Below are 12,528 nucleotides of genomic sequence, written 5' to 3'. Positions count from 1 at the left end.
GTTCCTTTCACCTCTCAAGCAACTCCAGATAAGTGATGAGAAAACTCATTTCTGTGTTGCTATGTATTCTTTGCTTTCTTGTCTTTTTAAAATGCTATACTAACTTACTTCATTCAATCAAAATGAAGCAAATACTATTCCAGGTAACTTCAGCAATATTACTTAAAACATTTTTTTTAAAATACATAAGACTGTTATTATGTAGACATTTAGAATAAAATACTGGTTTCTTTGCTTGGCAAAAATAGGCAGAATCATACTGAAAATAATGGAACAATATGACAACAAGGCAAGAAACTACCTTACAGTGTAAACTTACCTTTTAATAATAAATGTAGGTGGAAGGAGGTATTAAGGATTTGTATCTTTAAGATATGTTTTCCTTTTACAGTGCAAATGAGTAAATAGTATTTTCTTTTTACACACAGAGAAAGAAATACTCTTCTAAACTCTGAAATAATACTAAGTGTGTATGCTTAGTGATCCTGACAGAAATGATACATCATACATAATTTTCTAATCTTATGCCTTGGGTGCAGATGCTGGGGAAAAATAATAGCTAAATTTATAGAATCTCACATGCATCTGCTAAACATTATGATGATCTGTCAATAAATACAAATGTCTTGCCAACACTGTTAGTTTAAAGTTGCTAAAATGTGTTGTATTTTGATTTTCATACTAACTCTATTAACCTTTGCTTTATTTGTCTCAGATTTACTCAATTATTATTTGTTTCTTAAGACAGATTTTTCTTGTATTTCTTAGGAATAGGGCAAAATAATGAAACAAGTCAAAATAATACCCACACAGTACACACACAGAGACTGGCAATAATGTCTTGATTTCTTTTGACATTTGAAACATCTCAACAATGTATTGACAGCTATAGTTTTCTTCCAGGATGCTTCCACATGAAAAGGGAACTTTAAAGGAAATTTAGTCAACTCTAATGAAAGCAAATTAGATTTTGCAATACAAGTGATTTTTCTGAAGATATTAGACTGACACAGCATGATTGTGTCCCCCAAAGGCCATGGCAAAACATAATCAAGCAGTCACTAAATTGGAATAATTATAAAAGATCTGAAAAATGCAAATGTAGTTATCAGAGAAGAACTACAAGAGTTACTTGAAAGATTAGGTTTTTAGTAACTCAGATTTGTTTCTGTCAGTCTGTATTTGAAGACCTGTGTTTGAAGATTCTCAAACCTAACTACAAAATATCATTTTTTTCCAAGTGAATTGGACACTTATGCATTTTATAGATATCATTAAACAAGTCATGTTACTAAAGAGTTGCTTGCAGCTAAATTTTCAATGGGTTATATTAAGCATTCTCAAAGTATTTGCAGGCATGATCACTGTGTATACAGGAAGGTAAGTTTATGTATGCAAACAGGTACATAGGCTAGAGTAATTGGGCAGATTGGCTAATTATGTTTCTAGGCATGCAGTTGCATATGCAGTCTAAAAGCATATGTACAATTTGGTGTATGAAAATTAATGCAATCACAAGCGTTGCTGGTAAATTAAACCCATATATTTAATTTTGCCCTTTAGGTGTCAACAGTGTCAGATAAGGCGGAGCTTGTGTATTCAGTAATAGTTATTTTATTACTTGAAAGATCCCAAAGCCCTTTTCAGGAAATTTAGATGTATAAAATTTGTCATTGGAAGAGGTTGACTTTTACGTGATGTAAATTTTTATGATATTTATTGTGGCAAAATACTAACGAATGCAAGAACATTTATCGTGATTGCAGTGGAATTGCAAAATTAAATGGCAGAATTTTAGTAATGGCAAGTTACAGTGTTCTGGATTTTCTTCTTGCATATAAAATTGAAAAATAATAAATGAAGAGAAGAAGAAAATGATTTCTCAAAGTGAAGTAGTTTATTTCTTTACTATTTGTTTTCCTCTCTAAGATTTTAAAAGGTAAAAATATATCGCTTTATCTGCATATCTCAAGTAAATTATAACAAATTATTTATGCTGTAGTTAACCAGTCTTTCAGATCTTATTTTCTGATGTTGTGGACTTACACCAATGATCGCATTTCTATGTCAATAGTTCATATGTATGCTCACTGACTAGCTGTAAAAAAACCAAATACAACACCTGGTAACAAAGAAACAGTCAACAGGAACAAATCTGATGCAATTAAATAATGATGAAAGGAAATGTTTGAGTATATAAGTAAGAGACATTGCTAATATATTTTATGAAAGGCTCATATATATCATAACTAGTATTAAAAGTGGTTTAAATTGACTTTTCATACTTGCCTGTCATCTTAGTGACTGACAATCAAAAAAAAATAGCTTTTTGGCAGCTTTGATAATACAGAATCTGGTTTCTGCATCATTGTAATAAAGCTTCTGAACAGATGTCAATCCAAAGCATTTCCATAACCAGGTATCTCTGGATTGATACCGTCAAAGTACAATTATTTATAATTTATTTAATAATCATTATACTTTCCATTCCAAGTTTGGAAACATAGATATTTATGTTTTGTTGAAAATTATTATTAGTTATATAGAAATCAAGATTTTGAGAAGAGTGATCTGCTGACGGTCTCAGGTGAGTTCTGTGTATAACAGGAAATTTGACTCTCTTCACCCCAAATGAGTACCCTAGGACAGCCTGCATTTAAAAGCCGAACAAAGCAGAAGTTAGTTAAGAGAAGGTAGTCTACCTGACTATATAAAATATTTTCCAATTTCTTCATACCTCTCCACTGGTTGCTACAGACCTGTGATTTCCATGTCCTGAGCTTGTTCCCCCCTTTTGGGTTCTTCCTGAGGCACATCATGCACTTTTCCTTCCTTTATGGTTTTACTTATCCATTTTCCTCCATCTAAAAAGGCTTTCCCTGCCCTGTCTTTTCTTGTTGTTAAACTTCATTGCTGTCATGTACAAGCGTGCAGATATGCTAAAACCCTGTAATCACCACTAGACTTTTCTTTGATATGTTTTAAGCATCTACACCCAACAGCCCCTATGTGTCTCTCAAATCCTGCTTCCAGTTACTTTTTTTTTGTTGATGTCACTGGGGCTCTCCCTGTTGATTTCTGGAACTTTTGAAATTTGTTTATTCAGCATTTTAAAGTTACTGTCTCTCAGATAAACAGAAATTGGCTTAGGTTGATAGTTGGGACTCTGGTCCTATCGGTAACCTCAGGCTACTGTGGCACTTCTAGAAAATTGTGAGCTATAAAAGTGACAAGAAGTAAGAGAAAGATGCAGCCATCTAAATAACTAAATGCTTTCATAGTTGCAAAAATCAATTGGAAAAATGAGCGAATAAAAAATAATTCAAAGCTACAGAGAGAAAACATGTTTGTCTGAGGATGGACATATGCCACAAATTACTGAAGGCTAGGAGAGTATTCTGAGGAAGCATCCAAAACTTATTTTAGACTTTTAATCTGACCCAGCTTAGTTTTTTTCTGGTTAAAATGATCCATCTAGTTATATCTATCTGTTTGTGTAAGCATGGATGTATGTGCTTATGCAGATAAATTCTGTGCTCTGGTGTGTTACCTTTTTTTTTTTTTTTTTCCTATGAACTTTATGTTGGATGCTAGAGTCTGAATTTCATGAAATATAAGCTGTGAAAGGCAGTGGTCAAAGTGAGGCAAACAGTAGCCTGAAGGACCACCTATTTCTATAGAAGTGTTTATGATATAATTTTCTAATAGTTAAATGTTACCTCCTTAAACACCAGTATTAATACAACAGCTCCATTCATACTATTTAATAACAACAACAACAAAAAAGTACATACCACACAAGTCAGACATTTTTCACTGGTTAATAAGTGTAGCAGTCACTAAAGTATCGTCTTAATAATTTTTTTCTACTAGGATGTCTTAGAAAGTGAAATAATACACAGGTTTCAAGTATCACTACAGTGAGTAATGTACAAAGGTGAGCGAGTGTATACCAAAGACTGTGGTGGATCTTTTTTTAGAAGAAAACTTTATGACTGAAATGATGTATGGCATACTGTTTGTAAAGGCTCATTAAAATACCCTGAATATGTTATATTTTTACTACTGCATATCAGAATTACATACTTTTTGTTTACTTACAGTATGAAAGAGGCTGGTTTAGGCCATAAACAGTGGAGGGGTGGTCCCATTTCATCAAACTGCAAGCAGTGTCCAGTAGTTTATACCAATCCTGTTTGTGGATCAGATGGTCACACATATTCTTCTCAGGTAAGAATTAAATAAAGAACTAAATTATTCTTTCATTGTTCCAGTCAATTCCAGCCCATGGAAAATCAATTACTGTACTGTATCACAAATCAACATGTATTTGTTTTGACTAAAATACATATTATAGACTGCAACCTACAGCAATTCCAGTATGTTGTAAGACAAAAAAGCTAAATGGTAGCAAATCCTAAGCAGGCACGAATCAGTAGTACCCAAAGAAGTGCAGTATAAGAGTGCTGCACAATATAACAGAGCTCCAGGGTAAGTCTATCTGTGACAGATACCAAGGCAGGGTTTTGAGTAAGGAAGAAAGTGTTGTGTGTCCCCAGTTTGAGGTAGGACAAACATGTTAAGTCAGATTTTTCAGTTGACCGTTGAGGGGATGCTTCGCATTCCAAGCACCTAGCTATGGACATAACATACCCAGATAAAAAAAAAATGTAATAATGTAAATAATTGTTGCATATCTTTCCTTCTTGCAACAGAATTTTATGTATTTTAAGACTATAATCAAATCTCCCTTCTATATTCCTGAGCCCTCCTTTCTTTTCTTGTTATACTTATTTAGAGACAGAATAGTAATTTAAAATGTTACTGTCAGTCTACCCAGTCTTTTTTGGTGAAAAGATCATACTAAAGTCCAGAAACCATGGGACTGCTTTAGTACAGTGCTCAGGTGAAAGTTTTGAGGTGGAAGGACTTCGTAATGCTGAAAACAAATCAATTTGATTAGCATCCTGTCCTAAAACTTTCATTAGAAGAATGTTTGTCCAATATTAACAGCTGAATCCTCTCTAGGAGAAACAAGTGTGTGCTCTTAATGAACCCATTTTTGTCAGAAACTGTATGTAATTCAGTAGTGCAGGAGGAGCTACTGTATTCTGTCATTTTGACACCATGTCCTTCCACTAACAGAATGTTTCTAATAGTAGATAATATCCAGTGCTTCAAGAGAAATATAGAAATAATAATAATAATGCTGATTGTTCTAGATTAAATTGGCAGAGATGGAGAAGCTTTGTGTTAGTTACTTATAAAGAAAAAATTTCCATATAGCATTTTAAGCAAAATATTTTTAGGTTATCTCCCAGGATTTAAAGACTTAGGATTAGTATTTACTCTATTGATTTTTTTATTTTTTTTTCCTGGAAATCATAAACTACGTCTGAATTTTTCCAAGAAAAAGATTAGTGAGCCAGGAGTGACTGGCTATTGGATTGAAGAATTCCTTTCCAGTGATGATATGGGTTAAAGTTTTAATTTAGGAATTTGAAAATATTCTTATTTTCATCATAATAATCTCCTGTCATTTAGCATTTCTTTTGCTGTGCTATATGAAGGTTCAGTCAGTCTTTAAGTTGCAAGCCTAGCCTGCACATAGATATAAAACAGACAGTAGTCTCTGTTTTTGCAATTTAAGTAGACAAGGTAGATAATTTGATGTAGAAAATACTTTCTTAAATACTGTATACTTTATCCATTACAGTCTCTCCATATATTCTTCTAATGTAATACAAACATCACAACCAGTTTTAAGGAATGCTGTATTCTCAATAGTCCTATAGGCAGAAGTGACCCTTATGGCCTCTCATGGTCTAGTCTGAAATAGGTGTACAGAAGTCTATAAATAATGATGAGATGCGGATATTTTTACATCAATTCATGTGTTAAAGGTTAGGGTGTGCTTCTCAAACATAATGATGAAAAATTAGTGAATTAAATAGATAGACTCTACTTCCATTCCAGTGCATTATCAGAGCTGCAGCCAGTGCAGTAGTACATGTTATACAACCTTTATGTTCCTTACGTGCGTATAATGCAACAGCAATGTAGCTTTTGCAGGATTTCCCTTTTGTCTTCTACCACCTTGTAATGGTAGATTAAAATCTGAGTTTCTTGCAGCAAAATGCAAAAAAACCTTAATGACCACAGAAGATCTATATTAGCCTATAAATATTTATTTTTATTTGCTTTCAATGATGTTATGATTTGTATTCTATGGGGCAGTTGCATCAAAATAGAGGTCCTTGCAAGGTTATTTCAGGAGTAGTCATTTTGAAAATTGACATAAAGACAAATATTTATGTTCCTTTACTCCAGGCAAAGTTTAGTTTCATTGTGTCATTAAGCTTCCGTAGGAGTTTATATAGCAATTTTCTTGTATTTAGAATGCATTTGTCAATGACTGTGGCAGATTGTAGAATACATTTTCTGAAAATAAGTCAGTAAATAGTAATAGTATTGTACAACAGAGCCAGGCAACTGGCAGCTGTTGGATGGACACTACTTTGGGAGTATGTCATCCCTTTTCAGGCAAATGTTTGTATTAAATTATGTAACTATAGACATTTCATACATGTTTTTTGCTTTGGGATGAAAAACAAAAAGTGATATAATTGGTAGACAGTGTCAAAAGAAAGGTTAACTTCTAAATTGAGTTTGTCCAAAGTCAAGTAAGGATGGTTTTTTTCCCATTCATTTTAGCAGGCCAGGTTAGGTTTACTGTGTTCTCAACCATCAATTAGTTGCATGCAGTCAGTGTGAAAGAAAAGTAGCAGGTGTAAGATATTCATTATTAGCAGTACAAGAATGTTGAAATAAAAATATTACATGCTGAAATGTTGACTAATCATAGTGAACATTAATTATTATGTGAGAAGAAATTCAGTATAAAGAGATCCTGCTGTTTCCTTACCAGGGTGGTGTTACAAACAATTTTGAGTTAATAGTCTTTAAATAATACTACATGTGTTTTATCCTTCATTAGTCCAGTTTTACTTTCTGCATTTCTCTAAAATTTGACACTTGAAAATGCGTTATTCATTTTAACTCTAGCGATCCTGAAGCAGTGCTGTAGCGTAGGGCTTGGGTACCCCTATATGGCAGCTTATCCGTTCTCCAGGAAAAATGTGGTCACTGCTGTCAGGACAGCTTTTGCAGCCTGTTTCTGGCTTCGTCTTTCCTGGGATTAATAGAGAAATAAAAAGGACATGGAGTGCAGCTCAGACAGGGTGTTTTGTGGCAGCAGCCCACCTCCTGACACTTTTTTATTTGGGGATGCAAGTCACTGCTGTCCAGCACACGTACAGTAAAGCTGGTGTAACTGTGGATGAGATTACGATGCTCAGGCTTTGGATGGTTCTGTTGGAACAATTCTCCCATATTGTACTATATTATAACTGGACCTTCTGAAAAATGGCCAAAAAGGAAAAAAAAACATGTGGTCATATATCAGATGAATTGTCTGTTGAGTGTTTTTTTCGTATTTTAATTGCAGCTCTGGTGTGTGGTATAATAGACTGAAGTTTTCTCTCTTAGGTTGAATGTGGTCGACAAGTAGTCCTGCTATAACAAAATATAACCTTAAAGAAGATCAATAAGCAATGCTTTGAGTATTCTGACAAGAAAAAAACACAGGAATAAAGTACTCTTTAGAATATACCTATTGCCCCATCATTTTTATTCCAGAATCACGTTGACAGTAAGTCCTAGATCAGTTTTATTGTTAGCAACAATTTGCTCAAGTTAGTTTCATTTTGAGAGTGATTTTTTTATGAAATATTTTTTTTTCCTCCCTATGTGATTGATGGCATGCCTATAGATATAAATAGCAATGAAAATCATGTTTTGCAAAAATAATGGGTCTAAATTAGCTTCCGAGACTAGGATGGAAAAGGTATAGAAAAGCAAACAGTCAGAAAAGGGCGTATGAATTCTTGATATACTTTGCAGATAGATAGATATGTGGATTTACTTTTTTTTTTTTTAATATTCAGGTACTTTCTTCAGACTCCCAAATTATGTTTCTTTTCTCATTAGAAGGGTGAAAGAGAACCAGTGGATAAAATCACACTGGATGTGGAGGGGGAGGTTTGGTACTGGTTGCTTATTGTATCCAAATTTTGTTGATAATTTTACATGAACCTAAATTCCTAGATTTTTCTTCTCAGGGTATCCCATATTTAACATTTAAAAAAAACCCCAAAACATTGTTGCTTTTATTCTTTTCAGGTGTTTTTAAGACTTCTACTTAATAATCTGCATCTCAGTAGTGTGCTTGGTATAAGACAGCTCGTTTAGAGGAAGTATAAAATATAAGTATCAACGTTTTAATCTTTGCTGTTATTTTAAATGTTGTCCTATTATAAAAGTTAAATTCCTTTTAATTTATTTATTAGCTTACTGTGAGTCTTCAGGTCACGTGCCTGAGCTGTAGACAGTTCCTTTCTACTTCAGAAAAGATTGCTAGAAATAGAAAAAATCAGGAAATGAGATTATCTGATTTTCTGGCTTCCACCATCAGTGGGTTATGCCAGTAATGCCTGAAATTTTGTCTAGAACCTTCAAATTGATAGGATATTGTGTTCAAAAAAATGCAGAGAAGCATCAGAAGGGTGACTCACTTTACTAAATCCAGTTTTCCAAATAGAGTGATGAACGAAAAATTCCAAATTATGTATAACTGATCTCTTTTTATCAACTATATTCAAAATAAATAGATGCTAAAGCTGTAGAGAATTGAGATGATAGCTTAGATGAAAAATTACTTTATAGGACTTTCCATATTTTGAAACTCTGATCAGCTCAGTATTTCTTATACTAGGATGACATATTTATACTAGCAAGAATTGAACAAGTAAGTTCCCTTTTTTCATTTCCAGAATACTGTGTTTGTTTAATATAAAATTATATATCGGATTTACATTAAAATATACGTAAACTTGAATACTTCAATAAAAATTAAGAAATGCTACTTTATGGACTTGAAAGTATTTTCTTAAGCCGTCATCTATGTAATGCCTTTACACTGTTTTTTAAAACAGTATTAAGTTGTCTCTAGAATAAAAACAATCTAGGCGGGAAGGACAAACCAATAAAAGAATAGGGCAAACAGGGTAAAGTGAAACAAGTGTCAGTGTTTATTAAATACCTCTCATATCACAGCAGTAGTATACTGATACAAAATAATGAATGTAGAAACAACTCAGATTCAGAACCTATTAATGGAAATCTAAATTTCTAACCAGGACAGCTAGTAAAATAAGAAAAATCAAATTGCTTAAAGTGAAGTTGAGAAGTTAGTTAAAGATTTGGATTTCTTAAAACTGTTAGGTTGCATTAGAGACATCCATACTTATCTGGAGAACAGTCTTTCTGTGAATGGTAGCTTTAAACAGCAGAAGTTAATATTTTGAAAATAATATTCAAAATGTTGTAACTAGAATTATAGGTAAAATAATCAGAATCATTTTTTTCACAAGAATTATTTTCCAGGAGAATGTATCCGCATTATATGCAGGCAGAAATGCATAGGAGCTGACCATAGGAGCTGCCACTGACATAGTTATGTCTGTGGAGTGATAGTGGGGAGCAGAAGACAATTCTGAAAAGAAACCGATAGAAAGATGGGTCTGGAGCAATAACAGACAGTAAATAATGTTCTTAAGTTTGTGTAGCTGTTTGAATTATTAAGGCACCTGAGAAAACAGTGGAGAAGATAGTGATAAGTGTGATAGTTTCACAACAGTGAGCTGTGTTGGTTGCATGGAAGGGATCAGAAGAGAAAATTATCAAAGATTTATCAAGCGGGAGCTCATTAGTGAGCATGGTGACTGTGAGGTGGAGGATAAAGAGGTAGTTAGGTGGAATAAGAGGATTTTTGTGATCTTGTGAGGCTTTTGTTTGGGCATTTTTTTAGAAACAAATGGAAAAGAACCTTTTTATAAAAGGAGAGAGAGTGGTCAAAGACAGTGGGCATGAAAGAAGGTTATGTCAACCTAGGCAACAAATTTTGAGAGTTAATGGTGGACAATCTATGCTGAGAATAGGATTAAACAAAACAAGATTGAAAGTGGGAAATGGCAAACAAAAACTGACTCTGGTCTTGGCCAACTGAAAACATTCAAATATTACAGTAATAATTCTCTGAATTAAGACCTCAAAGAGTGTGCCAATGTAGGAGATGGTATGGAGAATGCATGTAAGCGCTTATTGGAAAGAGAGAAGTTTAGTGGTATGTGGTGTATTTCTGTTCTTGTGTCTCTGACAAGCTTACATCCCACCCCACCATGTCATTCCATTCTCCTTGGAACATTCTTTCCTGTGTCCCAGGGGCGAGGGAGAGCCATGGCCACGTAAATTGTCCTTGTACACAAGGCAGCACTCCAGATATGTGTGGAAATGGAAGAAAATGTAACAACAAAGACATTTCTCATTTTTCTATAGATATATAAATGGGATGATTATGCTTTTTTTTCAGAAGCAGTTTCTTTCTCTCTGACACCAGTGTGCCATAGAAGTAAGTAAGCAAGTTTAGGCCCTTAAAAGGGATCATTTTCCTAAATTTATCCTGTAGGATAAAATGTGTAGCTACACAATAGTACTTTAAAATAAAAAAGCAAAAAAACCCAAACCCTAAAATGCTTGCTATCTTTTTTTTTCCTGTTATTTTCTCTTAATTCCAGTGCACCATTTGTTTTTATATGTATATTTAAACAAGACATCACTTCCCAGTGCACTGAACCATGAAACCTTGTTTTTTTCCCTTGAACCTATCCCTTTGTCTCCTCTTAGTCATAGTGGAATTTAAATATGTGCTTATCAAGTAGTAGTGAACCCATGGATCATTTTATTGCATTCAAACAGAGCATTTTCCATGTACCATGCATTATGGAGAGTTATAACAAATGTATATTGGTTCTAATTTCTTTTCCTTTTTCTTTATCTTTAATTTTCTTCAAAATTAGTTCTGTTCTTCCTTTTAAGAAGGGTTTTGGAACAACATAGATGTAGCAGACACAAAAGAAGATGTACTTAATGTTACTTAGCCATTTTGGTTTTCTTTAGCAATTAACAGAACAGTAAGCATTTGAAGAGCTACAGAACTGCAGTTGAAGTGAAAATTATTAGAAAAAAATGTCGTTATTCAAAATATTTTTTTTAGAACTTGAAATTAAATTTAGTAATCAAGCAGAACAAAATGTTTAAGTTCTCGGAATATATTCTTACACACTGTTGATATAGGTCACACTTGCACTTAGCAAGAAACTGAAATACTGTGAAGTTTCAAGTGGTAACATCAGGCACCATAACAGAAATTTAGACCAGCAGTGCTATAAACTAGTTATGCTGTCCCAGTGAAAGAGAAGCTTCAGTCCTAGTAATTTAGCAGACAGATGTCAATGATATTAAAATATCTGTAACGTTAAAGAATCATCTTCCAAGTCTCGTTCTTTTTTTTTTTTTAATTTGCAGTTTTGAAAAGCTCACAATGAAATATTGTAAACATGAACCAATTACTATGTAGATATTTCACTGAAAACAAGTTCAGACATATCAGGATTGTTCAAATATTCCTTCAAGTTTCCTGTATTTCTGATCTTTTAATGCCAGGATGCTATATTTTTATATACTTAAGAGTCTCTGCTTAGAATACATCTGTAATTTAGAATTTTAAAATTATTATTGAAAAGGGGATGGTGTTTGTATAGTCTTCCATTATATGCATACTAATCTCATTTAATGGCCTTTAATAAGACACATCTGGCATTCAACATTGTGATACTAAACAAATTCATGTTATCACACCTCAGACGTATTAATTTTATGGCTGTGAAGTAATACAGCTCATCAGCTGAACCACAGAAAACTGTCTGGGATTCAGGTTTTCTAATCAGGTGTCTGGTACCCACATGCACTTCCCTCCCAAAATCATGTCCAAAGCCGCAAATGGAAACACACATCCAGAAGTTTCTGGGTTGTGTGAATTTCACAACACTATGTATTGCTGTGAAGTTCCTCTTAACTTCAGGACTCTTTGAAGCAGTAATATATACCTGCCACCTTCCCTCTTGGCAGGGGAAAAGAAGAAAACTTGAAGGAATGAATAGCTGATATTCAGAAATGTTCAAAATGTTCTAGCCAGATCTCAAACAAAATCCTTAAGGTTCTCCAGAGAATATAGTCTCCTTTGAGAAACCTGCCTTCTTTCTGTCTTCAGTTTCCTTCAGGAAAGTGGTTGTGATCTATCCCAACTTCACTCATTTCTAGCAAGAAAAGAGCTGTCCAACCTGTTAATTTATATGTCCAATGACTTTTAAGGTGTCTGCTTTCTGCTAAATTTTCTAGAAGCCAATGATAATAGATCTTTCTTCCACAATTTAAGATATTGCTGCTTGCTCTACTTCCTTTTTTTGCCTACGTTTTTCTTGAGATCAAAGTGAAACCATTTCTGAACAAACAGATATACTCTTTGGTGAGATCTTAAGTAAACAAGATAAAGAGCATGAAAGTAAAATA

The 12,528-nt window shown here is 33.6% G+C and overlaps 1 protein-coding gene across 1 annotated transcript in view; it reads left to right on the top strand.

Annotated features, from left to right (window-relative positions):
- Positions 1–4,101: 4,101 nt before the first annotated feature.
- The window catches only part of LOC104529100 (SPARC (osteonectin), cwcv and kazal like domains proteoglycan 2), a 78,534-nt gene continuing 70,107 nt past the window's right edge, over positions 4,102–12,528 (top strand). Inside the window, exon 1 of the mRNA XM_010173303.1 lies at positions 4,102–4,230. Within this exon, the coding sequence (XP_010171605.1) occupies positions 4,105–4,230 (126 nt within the window). The 5' untranslated portion in view covers positions 4,102–4,104. The remainder of the gene's footprint in view (positions 4,231–12,528) is intronic.

This window comes from Antrostomus carolinensis, unplaced genomic scaffold (genome assembly GCF_000700745.2).
Source record: "Antrostomus carolinensis isolate BGI_N321 unplaced genomic scaffold, ASM70074v2 scaffold7920, whole genome shotgun sequence".
Classification (NCBI taxonomy): Eukaryota; Metazoa; Chordata; class Aves; order Caprimulgiformes; family Caprimulgidae; genus Antrostomus; species Antrostomus carolinensis.
This window is presented reverse-complemented; position numbering and strand designations above follow the sequence as displayed.